This window comes from Ochlerotatus camptorhynchus, unplaced genomic scaffold (genome assembly GCF_037179485.1).
Source record: "Ochlerotatus camptorhynchus isolate MF236.1 unplaced genomic scaffold, CSIRO-AGI_Acam_v1.1 ptg000289l, whole genome shotgun sequence".
Classification (NCBI taxonomy): Eukaryota; Metazoa; Arthropoda; class Insecta; order Diptera; family Culicidae; genus Ochlerotatus; species Ochlerotatus camptorhynchus.
This window is the reverse complement of record NW_027040778.1, coordinates 131,076-152,386: the sequence shown is the minus strand read 5'-3', so window position 1 is coordinate 152,386 and position 21,311 is coordinate 131,076. Positions and strand designations below refer to the sequence as shown.

The following is a 21,311-nucleotide window of genomic DNA, read 5'->3' as shown; positions in this document are numbered from 1 at the left end:
TTTGGCCGTCGTATTTTGTTTATCATCGAGATTTGGAGTCACTACCTTCTTGTAAGTCGATAGTCCGGCTCGTTTTTTGGCTCGATGCACGGTTGTAGACGATACACCCAGCTTATTTGCGGCATCTCGGAGAGAGAGGTTAGGGTTTCACTTGAAACTACCGGCAACTATCTGTGTCGTCTCAGCGGTTTCCGGTTTTCGATTTCCCCCCGATCCAGACTTCCTGGCTGTCGACAAACGTTCCCCAAACACTTTAATTACATTTGTAACGGTTGATTTGGCAACTTTTAGCGATTTTGCCAACTTTGCGTGCGAGTAGCTCGGATTTTCGCGATGCGCGAGCAAAATTTTGATACGCTGATCTTCTTGCTTGGACGGCATTTTGACAACTGAAGAGTGAATTCCAAAATCAAAATAGGAGCAACATTCTACACACACACACCTTCAAAATGAGGGGTGTTCAGGTTTTTTAAATGCAAAATTGAAAGAAATACGTCAAGTTGATATTGACCAAATTTTGACCGTATCACCCTTTATAAGCAAGTTTGGTCTCTTAATATCCATTAAAATATAAACTACAGTAATGACCTGATTTTATCAGTCCCTTCACGCAGTATTCTTTTAATGTTCAGTAATTTCCTATACCCATAATTCGAAATCTTTTCCATTAATCTTGTTGATCGATGTTTAGGGTAAACTTTGGTGCAATAAAACTTTTGAAATATTTAGCGCATGGGTTTCGCAGAATATTAGAAAATATTTTCAAAAAGGGGCTGATAAAATCGGGTCATTATTGTATATATTATTTCTTTAAAAAAACATTCCACCGGCTGGAGCAGGAATCGAACCCTCACTCCATGGCACACGCAAAATAGCTGTTAGACGGGTGACGCCACCAACCACTCGACCACGAAGACCACTTTGACATGAAAATGTGAAATGTCGTCATCGAAACATAATCCAAAAGAATTATTTGTTTACTCTTGTTTCTTGCGTGACAGTAGCTCAATGTAGTGCAGTTCTTACGTGGTGTTAAGTGTGTTCCACTGAATTTCATTAAGCAAAATGCTGTCATATAAAAATATCGTTGAAGAATATTTTGCGTCTGGTCGAGATAAAAACCGTTTACTTGACTTTGTATCTAGGGCACTGTCGAAAGCACCTGCGACTGTTGCGCAAGGTGTTAAAAGCTGGATTGGTCAATGACCCACAGTAAGGATCGGTTCTTTAAGAAGAATGCAGAGTGGCTTGAAAGCATATTCGATGTAAGAATCCCTGGGCTTGCTTAATTTTAGAAAGCAGCATAAATTAACGAAGAAATGTTTTTAATACGATACCGTCGAACATTAAAAAAATTAACAGTTCGGAAAAATTGTACCTGTTGAGCGAAGTGCTAAATTTTCAGAAAACAACGGATTCCAAACCAATTTAAATTGAACTTGAATGAAAATCAGTTAAAGCGTGGAAATGCGTTAATCTAAAGAAAGACATACTACTGATCAAATCTGTTTTTGTTCTAGTTACTAAATAATCAATAGCATCAACCGCGATTAGAAGAAGATTTGTCTTTGATATTTGTATGAATATTTTATAAAAATCCTAAACAAAAACAACCGACTCTAAATTTTACGAAAAATGCTTGAATATAATTCATCATCAATTATTTTCTCAGGTCGAAGACCAACCCTCAGGATCCAGGCCTTCGAAAAATACGCGGGTCCATTCAAGGAAACCCAAAGATCCCTCGTCACAATCATCTCCTATTTCACCTCCTTTTGCCACTCCGGATTTGGATACCAGTTCCAACAGTCAGCGAAGACCGTCAACCCTAAAGCCTCGAGGTCGAAAGCGCAAGGAGTTTAGCCAGTTGACAAGATTTTCGAAATACAGACGCAGTATCGGACTTTTCAAAGAACAAGGTCCTGATAACTTGCTGTATTCAGCCAAAATTGCTGCCATAAAGGCTGCTTATCCAGCAACTGCTCAAATCTTACAGCACTTGTTGAGCGGCGGTGAGGTTTGGGCAAAAGAGACCATCGAATCCGTTGACGCTGTTCGTTGAACATCTCTGTGTTCGGAGGAGTCATCTTTGGCGATAAAATCAAAACTTGGGTTAAGTAAAACCAAATATGGAGAGCTGTCTCGATTCACTAAGAAGCATCTAGGTATGACAGTTTTATTAACGTATTTATAAAAAAAAAACTTAGTAGAACAATTTTTTGTTTAAAATAGGTCAAATTTCTAAATCTTTGATCAATTTTAGAGATGTGCATTGTTATTAGTCCCTTCATATTGTATTGCAATTTTGCAGCCCTGGAAAAAAGTAGCTGAATGTTGAAACGCCATAATTCCACCGTTCTCAACTCCAAACCGAGAAAAAGGATACTTATCATCAAGCGTTTCAATCCTCGATATGGTTATATGCGATTTGACACGGATTCTACAACTGGATGATGTAGCAGACAGGATTTCAAAGTTAAACCAGAAAGTGTTGACTTGTAAATTGCATGTCACGGCTGGTCCGGACTCTGTTACAGGTTTTACGCACTACAACCAGACTGGCTTTTTAAAAGAGAATGATTCTCTTCTCTCCGAGCATTTTATGAGCCTGTTGTTAGTATCCGAAAGAGGAGAGGATATTTGGCGGAACCCGAATCCCCGGCCCCAGTCAGATTCGTTCTGCAGAATACGCTCTATGAATTGGACTAAAGAGACAAACTCGCTTACCAAGTCCATGTTTGAGCAGTTTTTTGCAGAGGTTGACCCTCTGATCAACTTTGCCCAAGAAATCATCCGTCTAAATAGTCAGGATATTGAGATACAGCAGCACAAATATATTCACTTTCAATAATCACTAGCGCCACCTAACGGAGAAATTCCGAATTGTTCTGTCCATCATCCAACAGTCCATGACCTCCTGATCAACCTTGCCGAAGAAATCATCCGTCTAAATAGTCAGGATCTTGAGATACAGCAGCGCAAACATATTCACTTCGAATGCTCACTAGAACCGCCTAGTGGAAGAATTCCGAATTGTTCTGTCCATCATCCAACAGTCTTTGACCTCCTGATCAACTTTGCCCAGTAAATCATCCGTCTAAATAGCCAGGATCTTGAGATACAGCAGCACAAATATATTCACTTTAAATAATCACTAGCGCCACTTAGCGGAGGAATTCCGAATTGTTCTGTCCATCATCCAACAATCCTTGACCCCCTGATCAACTTTGCCGAAGAAATCATCCGTCTAAATAGTCAGGATCTTGAGATACAGCAGCACAAACATATACACTTCGAATGCTCACTAGCACCACCTAGCGGAGGAATTCCGAACTGTTCTGTCCATCATCCAACAGTCCTTGACCTCTTGATCAACTTTGCCGAAGAAATCATCCGCCTATATCATCGGTATCTTGAGATACAGCATTCAAATCATGCAAAATAGGAGATTTTAGGGCAAAACTGTGAAAAACCCCAACTTACCCTATCGTGCCCAAGATGAAACCCACTTCAATCGATTCCTGAGACTTTTATCTATAAGATTGACTGTTTTTTACTATCTTGTTCCAGCGAGCACCGAAGTTATTGAATTTTAACACATTAACGGCTCGGGAGTGACAAGATGTGACCTTGTAAGGACCCTACTTTTCAGTAGCAAACCGTTAGCACTTGGTCAATTGTCATTTACCAAACCAAACTCACTTGAACAATACCGAACTACTTTTCACGGTACAATCACACGGAATTTTTATTGCTTACACTCAACCTAATTTTTTTATGTTACAAAAATCGAAAACTGTGGCGCCGGTGGTGTAGTGGTAAGCGTGATTATCTCTCACCCAGCAGGCCTGGGTTCAATCCCAGTCAGCGCCGCCGGGATGTTCTGAGGCATAACATCTCTGATCACGCCTTCCTTCGCAAGGGAAGTAAAGCCGTTGGTCCCCGGTTCATGCGTTGAAGATGGGTCGATAGGTAGGGTCCAGGTGTGGGAGCTGCCTCCCTGGCGTCGGTAGTTATTGGTGCTCAGCACGGAAAACAAGATCGACGGAAAACAACTCAAATCCGTATCTCTTATGCATGATGTACTAGAGATAACAGAGCCCACCATCGTATTCAGTTAATGTAAATTACATTCATTGACAAACGATAACAAGTTCTGCCCACTTTAGTTTGTCGTGTTTGTCGTGCACGAAATGAACGTAAATGATTTTCCATGCCTTGTCGGAACTTTGCCAAATACCATGAAACTATCTAAAAGTTTCTAAATTTGAAGATCTGATCATTCTCTAGGAGGTATTCCATTGATTTTATATAATTAAACATTTGTCTGTACCTCATAAATAAAGCTAAGAACATTGCGAAATCCTTCAAAATGGGTATTTAATAAAATTCGCAATATGTCTAAGCTAAGATGTCTTCAATTGAAAAAGACTTTAGGCTGCAAAAATCGTTTTGATGCATAATCAAGATAGCAAAAATGGCCTGGGGTCATATTGACCCTAAGATACAGACAAATGGTTGATCAAACTGCCCTGAATTACTCTAATCAGCTTAGTTTAATTTTTGGTAAATTTTTGAAGTTCTTGAAATTCCCATGATAATTATATAACATTCTTAAAATACTTTCACATTTTCCTAATAATAATATAGCTTCCCTTAATAAAAGAAATTCTCTCGGTGCTTTGCTGAAGATTCCGAAATTTTCCTGAATTTCTCGAAACATCTGTAAGCCTTCTGCAATTTGCATAAAATTATTTGAACTACCCTTTAGTTCTCGTCCAAGTCAGAGAAGCTCCCTTTAAGCTCACACTTCCACAATATCTTGGTTCTGATATGAAATTGAGCTCTCCTAAAAACATTGAAACTTTTCTGAAGTTTTCTGTACCTCTATGAACGTCCCGAAATATTTCTGAAGTTTTCATATTTTTTCTGCACTTTGTTCTCTGAAGGTCTCTAGACTTTCCTGCTCTCGGCACATCTGAATTCGTTTTTTTTTTTTTTTCATTGAGCTGTCCTGAATTTATCTAATCTCACGATTATACATTTTAAACTTCTCCAGAAGTCTGGACTTTGCTGTCTTTATGGGGTGTTTACATCTATGTGGATTTGCTAGCGCAGTACACTAGCCAACTAGCACGAATTTCAGTTGGTCTTGAAATCTCGTGCTGGTAGACGCTGATGCTGGTGAGCTATTTTCCTAGAAGCTGACTCATTAGCGCTAGTGCAATACCATACATGTAAACGCACCATTAAGATCGCTGTAATTCACCAATGACCAAACGATCAAGCTTTTCTGAGGTTCTTTGGACCTTCTGATTTCTCGGCATATTCCTGAAATTCCAATCTTATCACACTCGTGTTCCGGCTTAACGACATCGGAAATGTTTTCCCAAACCATTTCAAATACTCTCCACCATGCGATGCGATTCCGTATAGGCAATTGCCATTACGGAGAAAAAGCACATCACGAGGTGTCATTTATCAAGCCCAATCATTCCTGAATACAATCGTGCAACTGTGGGCATACAAAAGTTAGCACCCAAATGCATTTTTATTTTTCTGATGCTAAATTTCACGTTCATAAACCGTCTGATTATCTTTTTTAGGTGTGCGAATCTCCCCATCGTTATACGCGTGGCTTGCTGTGATGGTGCTTCCGGTCAATTCAGCCCTGAACCCGGTGCTCTACACGCTGACAACGGCACAGTTCAAGCAACAGGTGGGTTTGTTGTGGCCGTCGTGCTTGCTCAAGTTGTGGTGGCTGCTGAATGGTCTATAGAAATGTGCTTTTCATTTTAGCTTACGCGGTTCTTCTACTCACTACCATGTGGCGCTTCGCCCGAGCTGAATGGATACGACTCAGCGATAGATTCGAGGTAGGTTGGTTTTTATCCAGATGAAAGCTTGCCGGGTGGTAAAATGCTTAAAGCTATGAATGGGCATTGAGCAGTAACAGTTGTTTGGTTCGAATCGGATGTGGAAACTTGTTCACTTGTATACAGAGCTGGAATAAGGGCCTATCTGCTTGATCAATTCGCTTCATCGACTTTCTGTTTCATTAATAACTCAGCTGCAGTTATCAAAATAGAAAATCCATGACGAGAATATATCAAAGTGTATAGTTTTGTTCAATGTGAAGGGATCTTCACTTCAGTCGTACATATTTTAAAGTGTTTTAAACTTATTTGAGCTGAACGTGAAGTTGGATGCAAATCGATCTAACTCCTCTGCGACTCCGACTCTTTGACTCCAATTATACGAAATACAACTACTTTAAAAAAAAATCATTTTTTTTAGCAGTTTTCAACAATTTTTAACACAATCTGTCGTCATGTCTAACAAAATCGGCTACAAATTTTTGCAATGAAAATGAACATTTATTAATTCAAAATTCATCTCAGGATGGAGTAAAACACTAAGGTATGTGCACCAGCTATGACTATACGTTCCTATTATGGTGTGTTCCTATTATGGCCTATAGGAATTCCTGTAGGCCATAATAGGAACACTCCATAATAGAAACACACCATAATAGGAACGTAACCATAACTATAGCTTAGAAAAATGGTAAATTTCATACAAATTTCATAACATTTGTATTGGCATTTGTCGCTACTACTGTTATAAAACAAACCTGGTCACAACTTTCCAATCATATTTTCCAATCAAATGGTAAAACATTTAAACAAAGTTTGCCTTATCTTACAATAAAATGATCTATATTTTTAAATGATATTGACAAGATTTTGAAAGACACATTTAACAACTGTTTACAAATTTGATCACAATTTTTCTCCCACTTCGTCAAATTTGCTTTAGTACCGATCATAATTTTAGAATAAATTGATCATGTCTTCTTTACCAACAACTTGCCCATAAATGTTAATGAGATTGATAAAAAAAAATCCAGAGAGTGTTCGCAGTTTTCATTTCGAACATTTCAAAACTTTGTCACAATTTCAAAAGAAATTGGTTGCAGCTTTGCATAAAATTAATCACAAGCATTGCATTATTTGAATTCAATCATGATTTAAAAAAAAAATAACAGGAATAGACATAACTTTTTGATGAAAATGATTTCAGTTTTAAAATAAAAACATAGTGCAAACATAATTGATCTCAACTATAATTTTATATTTTTTCAAACAACAAACTGTTAACAAAAATATCAAAATTTTCACATTATTTTGTACATTTCATGGATTACAAAAGTTTTTTTTTTTTGCATAATTTTGGTAGATTTACAGTCTCCCTAACTTGATCTCTTCCTAATTCGATGAAAATGCAGGCTACTTTGACCTCTTTGTCCATATTATTTTTCATGTTCCCTTAACTATCGAGCTACGAAGAGTTTACTGTAATACACTTTTTATTGTTTTGCAATATAGCTTTAATTTTTCAAACCATCCCTTTACTGGAAAATAATCAGTTTTCCGCTTTAAAAGAGTTCCGTTTAACAAGGTGATTTAAATGTTTCCGTGGAATGCTTCCAACATTGACTAAAAGTAAATTGGTACGCATAAAAAGACCTGTAATTCGTGATTAAATAAGTTTTAAAAGTCCATTAATGGTTGCTGTGCAGTATTTTTATTAAAACTTCAAAGTTACAGCATTAGATGGTTACATATCTCCAGTTCTTGAACCGGAACTCCATGAAATCTCGAACCGGAATCAGCGTATTTCTTCCGTTTTGACCGCATTTGCTGCATTTCCTTGACTGCTCCACCGCTTCGTCGAAGTCGCTGCTTTGAAATTGCCCAGTATTTTTCAATTGGTTGAAATTCCGGACAATTTGAAGGGTTCATTAGCTTGGGACAAAATCGATCTTGTTGGCAGCATACCACTCCAGAACCACCTTGGAGTAGTGGCAGCTGGCCATTTCGGGCCAAAAGATGACTTTGCCCTTATGCTTGCATGGATGAACGGCAATACATTGTATTCTTCGATGTAAACTTGGGATTCATCGTCGAGGATTTCACGAATGGTTCCGTTTTCAGGTCACAACTGCAAATCGTTTGCCAAATCAACTCGCGAACTTGTCGGCCAACACGAACTTGAATCTTCCCGGCACATCCCCACGTCCAGCCGCGTTGTAAAACTTTAGACCGGGAAGCTGCTTAAATCGAGTTCGACGTATGTTTCGTCTTCGATCAAAGTGCAGGCCTTGTGTTTCATCATAACACGGTCGTACAAGAGCCTTGCACGCTTTTTGGTCACGGAATTCTGTTTCATGTGCCGGTTCGGATGCTTACTGGCTTTGTACGCAGAGATGCCAGATCTACGGAAATCCTAAGAGGCAAAATCTACGGAATTCCTAACAGTTTATACGGATTTTTTCTTCAGTGTACGTCTCCCTTCAGAATCGAATTTTACAATCTAGAGTATAATCTGATTCTGAAGGGAAAGTAGCATAAAGTATAATACACTCCTGCAACTTGTCAACCGTTTTCTTGCTCACTTATCCGCTTTTTGATAGAATTGGCGTTGACGGCGACTCTGTAGCTCTTCCCTCTTCTGTAATATCCCGCAAACAAACGTCAGACTGTGCGTGGAACATGGCGGCCTTTGTACTATCCCTTCACTCCGCCGAAAGTTCCCATAATATACTGTCAATCTTTGCTTGAAGAGAAAATTTTTCAACGGTGCCGTGTGAAGGCGAATAAAAGTCGTGTCGAGACCAATCTTGTAAGCGGTCACCGTAGTCGACACATTTTTTGTGATAATCGACTGGCTTTGCTTCCGACACTTGCAAAACAAGCTTTCAAATTACAGTACCAAACTAAAATGTCATACGACAGGCTCTGTCATACGACACTGTCGCCGAAGGCCGTCACGAATGTATGTATTTTAGTATTTTCTAATAATAAGAGCTGCTGATGTTGTGCTTGTTTGAATCTGAAAATAGCAAGCAACGATGTCCTAGCAATAACATTTCTGATCAGAAATGGTTTAATTTACACCAAATTGAGGAATTAGAACGAAATCAAATATGTCATATGATAGTTATTTGATAATTTTCTTTTTGCTCGAATGTTGTTCTACCGTTTGCGTTGTGTAAGTGAGACGATGCTCTCTTCCCCGTCAGCTCGATGATGACCTTCAACGTGTTCATCAAAAAAGCACGTAATCCATAAGTCGTCGAACTTGTCCGGCTTTATAAAGGAAACTACGGTTAAAGCGTGGATTTCTTATTAGATGACGACACCACTGTACCGCCGCTACGGGATCACAATTGATCAAATTGCCATATATGGTCTTGAAACCCCTGCAGTGGATCCTCAAATTGAGCTGGAAACCATTGCCGTGGATAATGAGACAGAATTTCTGCATGGGAAACAGGAAACGCTCCTTTGGAATGAGGACAAATGCATGGAGATCGCTCCCGCGCAAAACAGGGTTCCTCTTTCATTAATATATGACGAGCACGGCGAAGAGATAGTTTTTCCTGCCATATGTTTCGGCCATCCACGAAAATTCAAGCCAGGGGTTCAGGTGACATATTTAATAATGGCATTCAGTGAAACTCGTCGTCAAGACAGGCGTGTGGCTAAACCACAACATTTGTTGTATATGACAATGAAAGTTGTTCGCTTTAGAGTTTCTGAAGGCTTGCAATGCACTTTTAAGTGCACGGGGACCGCAAACATTACACGTGTCAACCTTAAGGATCACCTTATTCATGGAGCAGTGCATTGAGCGAAATCTATCCTTCCTCAAATCAATACCGAATTCAGTACAGTATTGGCAACAAAGGAAGAGAAATTTGTTCACCATGATGCGACAATTGGGAAAGCTTACGATGTTCCTCACACTCAGGGCAAATGAGATGAAGTAGCCCCATTGTCAGAAGGACACAATGGCAATGACTTAACAGATCCAATCCAGGAATTAACTGCACTACAAAGAGCAACTCTGGTCAATGATGATCCAGCCACGTGCTGTGTGTACTTCAACAAGCTGGTTGACACGATTGAATTTCAGCACCGTGGAAGTCCTTACGCGCACATCTAGCTATGGCTGAACAAGGATCTTCGGGAAGTAATCAGTGAAAGTATGCCAAAAACTACAGGTGCAACAATATCATGGTATTCATGCCTGTACTACCATCGGCGCTTTTCAAAGCCACCAAGATTTTCCAAAAGAGTTAAATTTCTGAACATGTCCCAACTAAAATTCATATCAAAAGCTTCTTTTCAGGGCAATCATAGTCATACTATCTTTAGTATGACTATGATTGCCCTGAAAAGAAGCTTTTGACATGAATTTTAGTTGGGACATGTTCAGAAATTTTAACAGAGAGAACCAGGCTCAAATTCATATTCCTACACAAAAGACAAGTCCTGCTGCAGTTAACAAGTAACATTTATTATATAAGACCACGTAGTCCGACGTCACCTTTGCGTACAACCCCAAAGGGCTGTCCCTAGTAGTTTTTCAAAAGTTCTTTCATCGATTTATCATTTAACGTAAAATATCACCTTAGAACTAAAAAAAAAATATCACTCACGACACGACTAAAAAAATCCGTAGAAATCCGTAGATTTGAATAAGTCTACGGAATTGCATAGAAAAAAAATCTGGCATCTCTGTTTGTACGACTTGTATCCTTCCCTGGAAAGGATGGTCCGCACCGTTTGAAAGTTGGCGTTGTACCTTTCGACCACATCTCGGATCGAAAGACCGGGGTTGGCTTTAACGCACCTCAACACCTTGCTGCGCAGCTGACGGTCACTGGTTGCAGTTTTTTTCGTAGGTCCGCTGATTCCTTGCCTAATAAACAAATACCATAAACGAACTGTATCCCGGATTGGTAAACTATCCCACAAATGGTTTGGATGATACCCAGAACACGTCGTTAAGTTCTCTTTTATGGTTATTTTTATTCGGGGTTTCCCGAGGGGGCGATCTAAGATGCAGGAAATTTTTTGCTTTGCTGTTGTGAGATGCATTCGCGCTTAATAGGTAGAAACACGATTGATTATGATTTTCAAGATTTCTTGCAAAAAGGTGGCGAGCAATGCAAGTAGATAGATTTAGATGCAAGAAATGAAATTTTTTTTTTCGAAGATTGATTCGCTAGTGTGAGATTTTTTGACCATTTAAAATCGAGATTTAGATGTGTTGTACTCCTCAGGGCTTCCACACTCAGGGTCTCCTTGTAGCTTTTAAGCACTTGACAAACTGTTGTTTTCGGCATCTTGGAACTGGACCATTCTGAAATTTTCCAGGTGTTTGTGCACAATATTTTTTCTTCTTTCGAGTTCCATTTGACGTTATTTCTGAACGCGATCGACTACTTTGATCAAACTTGCACCAGTTGTTCTCTATAGAAGTGTAAACAAACCTCTGTCAAAGATTTTCGATTCCCAACACTGAAGCAAAGAAGAATACTAAGATGAAACTGTCGGAAGAAAAACTTTCTATTTTAGTGTCCTCTGTCACGGTCCCTTTCATCCAATGAATACCCTCCGTATGTAAGGTAATTTTGAGGATTTGCTGCCCCCTCGGTAGAGATGAAATTTTGAGCTCTTTTTTATCAAAACAATCACAAAAAATCAGAGATGTCCCATTTTTTAATTACTGTATTAACAACTAATCGATTATTTTTAAATATTTTACTTTTCGGTTCGTTAATCGATTAATCGATTATTCGAATGAAAATTGGCCATCACTAGATGAATGTGAAACGTCATTTCAAATAAAAGGACCGTACATAAATAATGATACAATTTGCAACAGACCAGGGCTGGGGGCAAGACAGCTGCACTCAGAGTAAATATATTTGCAGCGAGTAAATTTGAGTTACTCATATTTACTCAAAAATGATCAAAGTAGTCTCGATTTTCTGATCAAAGAAATATCGTCTGACAGCATATTTCGCTTGAAGCATCTGTTCGCACATTTGACAGATCGAATCGCTCGTTTAACAAATCGAATTGTGGACAAACGAAATGCTACTGTGGTGGTTTGACTGCACAACGGTTTTACGGGGCTTGGATGCCTTTCAGGCGCCTTCCCTCGTTGGTGAGGATTGACACGGCCTAGGACGATACAAAAGGGGAATGCTCTTTTTCGGTTACCTGAGGTACAACCTGAGCTTTAAACTTCCTTCGTGGTCAATATAATTGGTCCTTGACTGCTGATTGTGGTATATTATGTAGCTGCTGATTCTAGGCCAGATTAGGTCAGCTCTGGCCAGCTTCGTCAGCGGAAGAAACCACTTCAACTTTAGCGCTTTGCCAACAATCGTAAATGTATCATTGAAAACGCGTTGCCAGATGTATTGCCTCTAGCAATGAATTATTGTTTATTAAACAAGCAATTGTGAAGTTTGACTGGATGTATTTAATGATGAATAAATATCAGAAACTGAATAAATTAAAAAATAGACCATTTTAGGCATTTTAGCGATCCAATTCAAAAATTTACAGAAGATTGAATTCAACGCTAACAGGAGAGATGGTAGCAATGCCACAAACTATATTGCTCTAAGAATTGAATTTATTGAATTATTTTAGCATAATCCGAACCTATCTAACCACCCCAAAAGTCCCTGCACAGAAATAACAAGAAAGCACGTCAACTTACTTTGCTTGGCAGCGTCGGTTTCAACATTATTTTTAATATAACAATCAGGTTGCTATGTGTATATAAGACATTGAGCAGCGTGAGTTACTCAGAGTTACTCAAAATTAACTTAGGATTTACTCCATGATCGATAGATGTCTTGCCCCCAGGACCAGGGCGAATCACAAAGTATGTCCCCACGGCAACTGAAATAAACACGAGTGCTGACCGGTTGCTAGAAGCGTGCTAGCGGCGTGCGAGGGGCATACCAATTTATTATTATTATTTAGCTTTATTTAGGAGGCTTTCAGCCTTAGGCTGGTTCGCCTCCAAAGCATACCAATTTACTTTTAGTTAGCCTTTAGATATCTGATAAATTATTATCATGTTTCCATGAGTTAAGGTCTTATTTCTGTCATACTAAGCACAACTCGCACTTTACTTCTATTTTTCGAACGATTTTGTACAAAAAATAGATTATTTCTATGAAAAATTGCTTATTACGCATATTATGCATACGTATCGTTGGATTGGATAAAGAGTCACACATTGTTCAGACATTCTTATCTAACCTAATCTAATCTAATCTAATCTTATCTAATCTAATACAAACGCAGCCAGTACGAGAAAGCATCCTGGAAAATGATTAGGTTAGATGAGGTCCAATAATTTTTCTTGTCTAATTGATGTTTACAGCATATCTGATACATGATATAAACAACAATACGGCCAGGCCTACTGCGTTGTACTTGCCGCAAAGATGATTCTTGGAAATGAATGGGAACATTTCTTGAATCTACAGGGGTGGAAGGATGCGTGGACATACCGTACCAAACACTCAGAGTTATTATGTGTAGTTGTGTGTAATGTGTAAATAATTGTACAATATTGAATAATCATAAAATAATGTAATGGAAGGATCTTCCCGAATTTTCTTCTATGTTGGTAAAGATTCTTTTACGCTTAAAAGTTTCGTTGGATGCATCCACTCCTTGTTTATCATGGGGTTTTGGATGCAGTTCTTCGTCATTGCACGTGGTTATGATTAGTGATGTGATGGAGATCATTTCTTTCACTAGAAATGGCAAGAATCATCAAAGCTGAGAAGGTTGATGTAAACTTCTGGTTGATGATGGTGTTCTCTGAAGTTCTGGAGCTTAAACATGAGATTTATAACTAGACTCTTATTAATTACTAGTATCTTAACTTTGACTCAAGTAGTTTTTCTGCAAACAAATGTTGATAGAAAAGTAATGCAAATAAAAACTCCCTGTTTGTTCACTCGCGGTTAGCTTAAAAACTATTTAAATCTTATTTTTTTTAATAACCAAACACAGCACTAACAAACACACGCGATATTATTGAACAAGTTTCCGGGTGTTCAAAATGCACCAGCTAGCTGAGTTTTACACTTTTTGCACTAAATTTTCAATAAACATCTCGGAAAATAAAGCAGTAGCAAATTCAAAACACGTCAGTTTCAATCGAGTCTTGTCTCTGTCAACCTCACACATTTTTGAGACATTGTTTAAAAATCTAGCACTGCTTCTTGATTCCCATTTCGTCATAAAAGTTTCAATTCCGTCCAAACACTTCGGCAGACGGATAAAGACGCAAAATATTGATTGAGGAATTTAGTGTTTTTCTAGTATTTGACTAAACGACATTTGGCAAAATGGTAAAACCACAGACAAACAGACATAACACATTGAATATTTCTCACTGAAAAACATCGTCGCTACAACATTACCGCCATCTGTTGAATACACAGTGGTGGGTAGTACGCTGAACAGATGGCGGTAGTGTGTAAACGTCAAATGCAAGGGAATTGACTATGCGTGCCACAGGTGGCGGTACTACCAACTTTTATACCTTTAAATTGACCGTTAATTGCTTGTTCGATGAACAACTTGCGAGTGTTATGTCTGTTTGTCTGGTAAAATGCCGTTTAATACAATGTATTGGATCAAGTTTGCATGGCGAACGGCTAACTCTTAGTCCCCACCGTTTTTCTTTCGATTTGTATGGATTTCCGCATCAACCGTGCCAAATTTGAACGATTTTTGCTTGAGATTTGGATTTGTTGGCGAATTGTAAAGCCTATGCACGACAAATTTCGGACACTAAGGTTGTGTTCCATTTGGTGAATTTTCACTTAAATTTGACAGATGAACATTTTCAAATAATCCTGCTAATCCAGTAATCAATTCTGACAGACGCTTTCTCGAAAATCGGCCAATCAACGACAAAGGGATTTCCGAACATCTTTATTTATTTTCGAAGCATCAAATCTAAGAGAAAATTTTACAAATGGAACACAGCCTGAGGTAATGTTGTGAAAAAAATCTAAACATAATTCAACACAAACGATTGATTATTTCAGTAAAGTAGACTTATATCGATAGCAAACGTAGCTTATTTGAATGTTAATTCTTTTGTCTGTAAAATTCTCGACCTTTCTGTGGATACCCGCCATCAGATTCCGTACAGTATCCTCAGATAGCTTAGTGGCGGCATGCTTCCATCTCCTCTTGAAATTTTGGATGCCATTTGCTTTTCTCTTTGTTTCGAATAGTTTCCGCTTAACCAGAGTCCAGTACCTTTCTATTGGGCGAAGCTCTGGACAGTTTGGCGGATTGGCTGTTTTTGGCACGTATTTGACCTCTTGTGCATTATACCATTCCAGGACGGAATTTGTATAGTGACAAGTGGCCAAAACAGAGCTGGAGTGTAGTGGCTTCTGCAGCAACTGCATTTGCAAACATCCTTTCTCGTACACATCTTTGATGATACTGCCGGTAGAGAGGAAACTTTTGAATTTCCGGCCTCAACTACATATGGTCTACCAAACCAAATAATTTTTGGGGAATTTCGAAAGCTTTTTTGTCCGGAAACACTCGACAAAGGGATTTTTTTGCATTGCAGTATAAACACCGACGGACCGACAAGCTACTTTCTAATTCGTGTCCAAGACGCCGTATTTAAAATACGTTAAACACTACCGATATTTACTCATCCAATCGCGTCACGCCATGAGCAAGGACACAAACCCACGTATAATTTACATTGCCTTGGTTTGCGTCTCACCTCGTTTGACAGATCTGATCGCCCGTTTGAAAGTTCGAATCGCTCGTTCGACAATTCGAATTGTGGACAAACGAAATGCTCCTGTGCCATGTTGGTTCGTCGGTGGTATAAAAGCCAGCTTCCACTGTTAAAAGTCTTCGAACACTTACACCACAGACAAATAGACATAACACATTAAATATTTCTTACTGTAAAACATCGTCGCTAAAACATTACCGCCATCTGTTGAGTACACTGTAGTGGGTAGTACGCTGAACAGATGGCGGTTGTGTGTAAACGTCAAACGCAAGGGAATTGACTATGCGCGCCACAGGTGGTGGTACTACCAACTACGTTACTTTTAAATTAACCGTTAAATGCTTGCTCGATGAACAACTTGCGAGTGTTATGTCTGTTTGTCTGTGCTTACACTGCACCAAACCACCGTCCTCTTTTCGAATGAAAACTCAGACCAGTCAAATCGAATCATCGAAATCGTCTTTTCGAATGATAGCTGCAACCGGATGACGGTTGTTTTGAAAACAGATGATTTTCCTCTCGAATACAGGATGAACATTGTTATGAAAAGGGATAGGGCCTTCAGTTGGAATGCGTAATGCTCTCTGATAGTCATCTTAAATTTAAATTAAGTTGGTATTGGCAATTCTTTAAAATTTAATACAGTTACTGGGGGCCTAAACCTAAAAAGCAGTGGGGACTTAGTCTCACATAAACCAAATTCAAAAGGACTTGTTAAAAGCTTGATGTCAAGACCTTCAGCATCTTAGCAGTTTGTGCTGCCTCAACTGATTGTCTATCCTGAGATAATACAGTTAATTAAGAAAACATCAGCACAAACCATTTTCTGTTTCAGCAATTACCTGCACACAAAGCGGAACAAATGTTGTCTACTCTAATTACTCGTTGGGGAGTTTGTGAGATAATGCTCACTTTCGTAGCATCAACAGCAGGATGTTTTTCCATATTACACTCCATAAAACACCTGCTTTGAAGTGGGATACAGTCTCTGCCCACTTGGTGAAAAAAAAAACGAGAATCAAACTGGCGAGTAAAAAAAAGATGAAGCACTACACAACAGGATAGCAAGCACTAATGTAGGATCCACCGGGCAGTGTTTGCGTTGGGAGGAGCGAGGGAAAATGCATTGTTGATGAGCTACACATAAATTAATTAGAATATTCTTCAGTCATGATCAGATGGGAGTAATTTAAAGTTACGCTGTTCTTGTTTGTTTTGGTTATTTTTTTCCCGGATCAGATACTAGAAAACTCTGAGATTTTTAAATCCACTCATAGCTTCGAGGTCTTAGAAATCATATTCGATTAGCTCTCGTTTTTTTTTTTGTTGCAACAAGACACTAAGGCCTTTAATTAAAAAAAGTCAAGTTTAAAGATTAATTCGGGGGAAATAGGACGAAGCAAATTAACCAATGGAAGTCGCTTTTGCCGAGAATATCATGTAGGTGGCCACTAGACTGATGCATCATTTGAAATTCTCACTCCACAGTGCTCAAACCGTTCTAAATCGGGTTCTAATTACTCTCCCAAAATTTTAATTTGGCTTGGAACGAATCCAAAGTTTTTGCTCGTAATATTCTAGTCTATTTCCATATTGCTCTCATAAAAAGCTTTAAAACTATTCTTATTGGGAATTTTCTCAGCTCCAACTTTGTCCACGATCGTCTTTAAGCTAAACAACAAATTAAATAGTTAGGGGAAATGGATGTAAATTCGGCCTAAATGCCACTAATTTGGGCCCATACACACATTCAGCAATCGACTTAATTTTCAATAGCGACCAAAAATATCCATTAGTACCGTCCCAATGAAGCGTTCATCTAGATAAAATGGATAAATAGCAGATTTTTACTGATGGGCCCAATCTTAGATCCATAGGCCAACATTAGAGCCATTTCCCCAATTCATCGTTTTGTGGGCAACACTGTGTTCTACAGGGTGACATAGTAGCCATGATTTGTATGCTCTATGTCACGCACCAGAAACACCAATGTTGTCAAATTATCAAGATTTATAAAAAATACTAAAATAAAAGGATTTTAAATTATTCTCCCATACCTCGCCGTGCACAATTATAAATCCAGCATAATTTTTCTAGTTCTGGCTGGAGGAGCTCCAGTGCTGTGTTCCTAAAATTTGAGCTAAGTAGTCGCACCCAATATAGACTTGCGATCTTAAAATATAAATTTGCCCAAAATAACGACGCGTCCGTTATTTCAAATAGTGTATTATCCATTTCAGGCCAGCCTAACCTTTCAAAGCTGCATTTTGTTTCTTTTTCATTCATGCTGGGCTTAAATTCATAATTATGAATAAAATTGCACTAAAATGATGCCCTTCCGGCCCTCCTAAGTAACATTTTAAGTTTTATGAAATACTAGAAAGCTATTATAAAACAACATTCATAAAACCCTGGTCAAGTCTGCTTTGCCATTGATGCATCCACCAAAAACTCATTGATGCTAGAATCTGTCTAGTTGGCCCACCATAGAGAAGGTTCTGAAGGGTGTATTCTCGAAGCTCTTCAAGATTGATTTAATGCAAATTCGTTGTATGACAAATGCATTGAGAACTCAAGTAGCAGCTGCCATCCACAACTGAAATTTTATATTTTTTTCCTCTATTCGTGACCAGTAATTTGATCTATTATAGTATATCCCGTGTCCTTAGTTTAGTGCATGTCGTATTACTCCATCACTATTGAGAAATGATGAAATATTCGATTTTTTACAGTTGTCATTTTTGCATTTATCGGTGTATTACCAGAACGTTCGTGGCCTGCGAACAAAGATTGATGATTTTTTCCTGACTGCCGTTGACTCTGACTACGATGTCATAGTTCTTACGGAAACCTGGCTCGATGACCACATTAATTCATCTCAATTATTTGGCAGACTATTCACGGTATTTCGAAACGACCGCAACCACCAGAAAAGTACCAAATCGCATGGGGGTGGCGTCTTGATTGCGGTATCCAAACGATCCTGCTCCAGTTTGCACTTCTCCAGAGCAGCTGTGGGTCAAAATAACGACGCCTCGTAGATCAATAAGTATTGGCGCTATGTATCTACCTCCAGACCGGAAATCTGATTCGAGCAGCATTGCAAACCACATCAGTTCGATTGGTACCGTGTTCTCTCGACTAGAACAAAACGACCTAGCTCTGGTATTTGGTGACTACAATCAGTCTGGGCTCACATGGAACGTTCCTGTAAACGATCTTCCTAGCATTGATGTTCTTCGCTCGAACATGCCCGCATCCTGCTGTGCTCTCCTTGATGGTTTCAACCTGCATGGCTTAACGCAAATCAACTCGATACTGAATAGCAACTCTCGGCTGCTTGATCTCGTTCTGGCGAACGAAGCTGCAGGACTGGAATGTTCTATCCTAGAAGCCCCAGAACCTTTGTTTGGCATCGACACCAATCATCCTGCGTTGGAAATTTCCATCAACCTATCTGTTCCTGTTCGCTACGATAACCCCCCTGTTGATGTACATGAGCTCGATTTTCGTAGATCAGATTTCGTCACGCTGAGTCATTCGCTTGCCCAGGCAGATTGGCAGTTCCTTGACACGTGTTCATCTATTGATGAAGCCGTCAACTACTTCACTGAGGTCGTTGGCCGGGCAATAACTGATTCTGTCCCATTGAGGAGACCCTCTCCCAAACCCGCATGGTCCACTGCTCGACTACGGAATTTGAAGCGTCTGAGATCGAAGGCTCTCCGTAAATACTGTCGTACTCGTAACCCATTCACCAAACGATTATTTTCAACAGCGAGCAACGAATATCGCACATATTACCGCATTCTTTACAAGAGCTACACAAGGCGTGTGCAGGCTAATTTACGGCTTAATCCAAAGCAGTTCTGGTCATTCGTGAATACCAAACGAAACGAGGAGGGGCTACCAGTCGAAATTCACCTGGGTGATAGAATCGCCAGCAATTCCCTTGAGAAATGTAATCTTCTGGCAGAACATTTCAAAAGCATTTTCAATGACACTACGGCTTCGTTGTCCCAAGTTGCTGAAGCGATGAGGGACACTCCCAGTGATGCTTTCAATTTTTCGATTACCTCGGTTACAGTAGACCTCGTCGAATCCGCCATCAAGAAGTTGAAATTTTCTAATGCTACTGGCCCTGACGGGATCCCCTCAAGTATCCTGAAACGATGCTGTTCAGAGCTTACAACACCGCTTTCGAAGCTGTTCAATATTTCATTACAGCAGGGGGAGTTCCCTACGCGTTGGAAATCGTCATTCATGTTCCCGATCTACAAGAAAGGAGACAAGAGAAACGTCGAAAATTACCGAGGTATCACATCACTCACTGCCTGCTCTAAAGTTTTCGAAAACATCATCAACGACGCATTATTCTCTAGCTGCAGAAATTACATTTCTCCTGACGGTTTTTATCCCAAGAGATCAGTTTCAACAAATCTAGCTCCGTTCATTTCTTTATGTCTTCGGAGTATGGAAGCTGGAGCGCAGGTGGACGTTGTATTGACTATTGACCGGGTTGACCACTCCATACTGCTAGCTAAACTTGAAAAACTCGGTGTATCCTCGGATTTAACTCGTTGGTTCAAGTACTATCTGACCAATCGGGAACTTTGTGTTAGAATCGGATCCGAGCAATCGGACTATTTTACAAACAGCTCCGGTGTTCCTCAAGGGAGCAACTTGGGACCATTGCTATTCTCGATTTTTGTGAATGAGGCCGGACTGATCCTCCCAACTGGTTGCCGATCGTTCTACGCGGATGATATGAAGATCTATGTGATTGTTCGTAGCTTCGCCGATTGCTTGCGGCTTCAGCACCTAATCGATACTTTCGAAGAGTGGTGCTCAAGAAACTATCTCACGTTGAATGCACAAAAATGTAATATTATCTCATTTCATCGCAAGCTGAAACCAGTGGCATTCAACTATACGATAAATCACCAACTTCTGCAACGTGTGGACAATGTTCGTGACCTAGGAATCACGCTGGACTGCGCCTTAACATTCAAGCTTCATTACTCGGGCATCGTTGCGAAAGCTAACAGGCAACTCGGGTTCATTTTCAAGATCGCTGACGAGTTTCGCGATCCTGCCTGTCTAAAAGTACTATACTGCTCTCTAGTGCGATCGATCTTGGAATTCAGCTCGGTAGTATGGTGCCCGTATCAAGCAGTTTGGATAGCGAGGATTGAATCTGTTCAAAGGAAATTTGTTCAGTATGCCTTTCGTCACCTTCCTTGGAATGACCCTGTGAACTTTCCGCCGTTCGAAGATCGTTGTCAACTCCTGGGTCTTGAAACACTATAACATAGGCGGACGATTAGTCAGGCCGTGTTTGCAGCGAAAGTACTTATTGGTGATATCGACTCTCCAGGAATCTTGGCTGAATTCAAAATTTACGCACCCGAACGAGTTCTTCGAGCGAGGAGTTTCCTGCATCTTGGACCTCGTGCTGCAAACTACAGCTTGCATGACCCAATACGGTTCATGTCTGGGCGTTTCAACGAGTTTTACGAGTTTTTCGACTTTAACTGTGCAGCGGAAACCTTTCGTCACCGTACGCAGACTCCAGTGAAGGTCAGTAGGTGTCCATTTAATGTACACGTGAAGGATTGTGCTACCTGTTTATTTTTTGT

General features: G+C 39.6%; 1 protein-coding gene across 1 annotated transcript in view; it reads left to right on the top strand.

Annotated features, from left to right (window-relative positions):
• The window catches only part of LOC135706708 (relaxin receptor 2-like), a 291,102-nt gene that overhangs the window by 233,290 nt on the left and 36,501 nt on the right, over positions 1–21,311 (top strand). The window contains exons 18-19 of the mRNA XM_065228358.1: positions 5,607–5,719; positions 5,800–5,876. Coding sequence (XP_065084430.1) covers positions 5,607–5,719; positions 5,800–5,876 — 190 coding nt within the window. The remainder of the gene's footprint in view (positions 1–5,606; positions 5,720–5,799; positions 5,877–21,311) is intronic.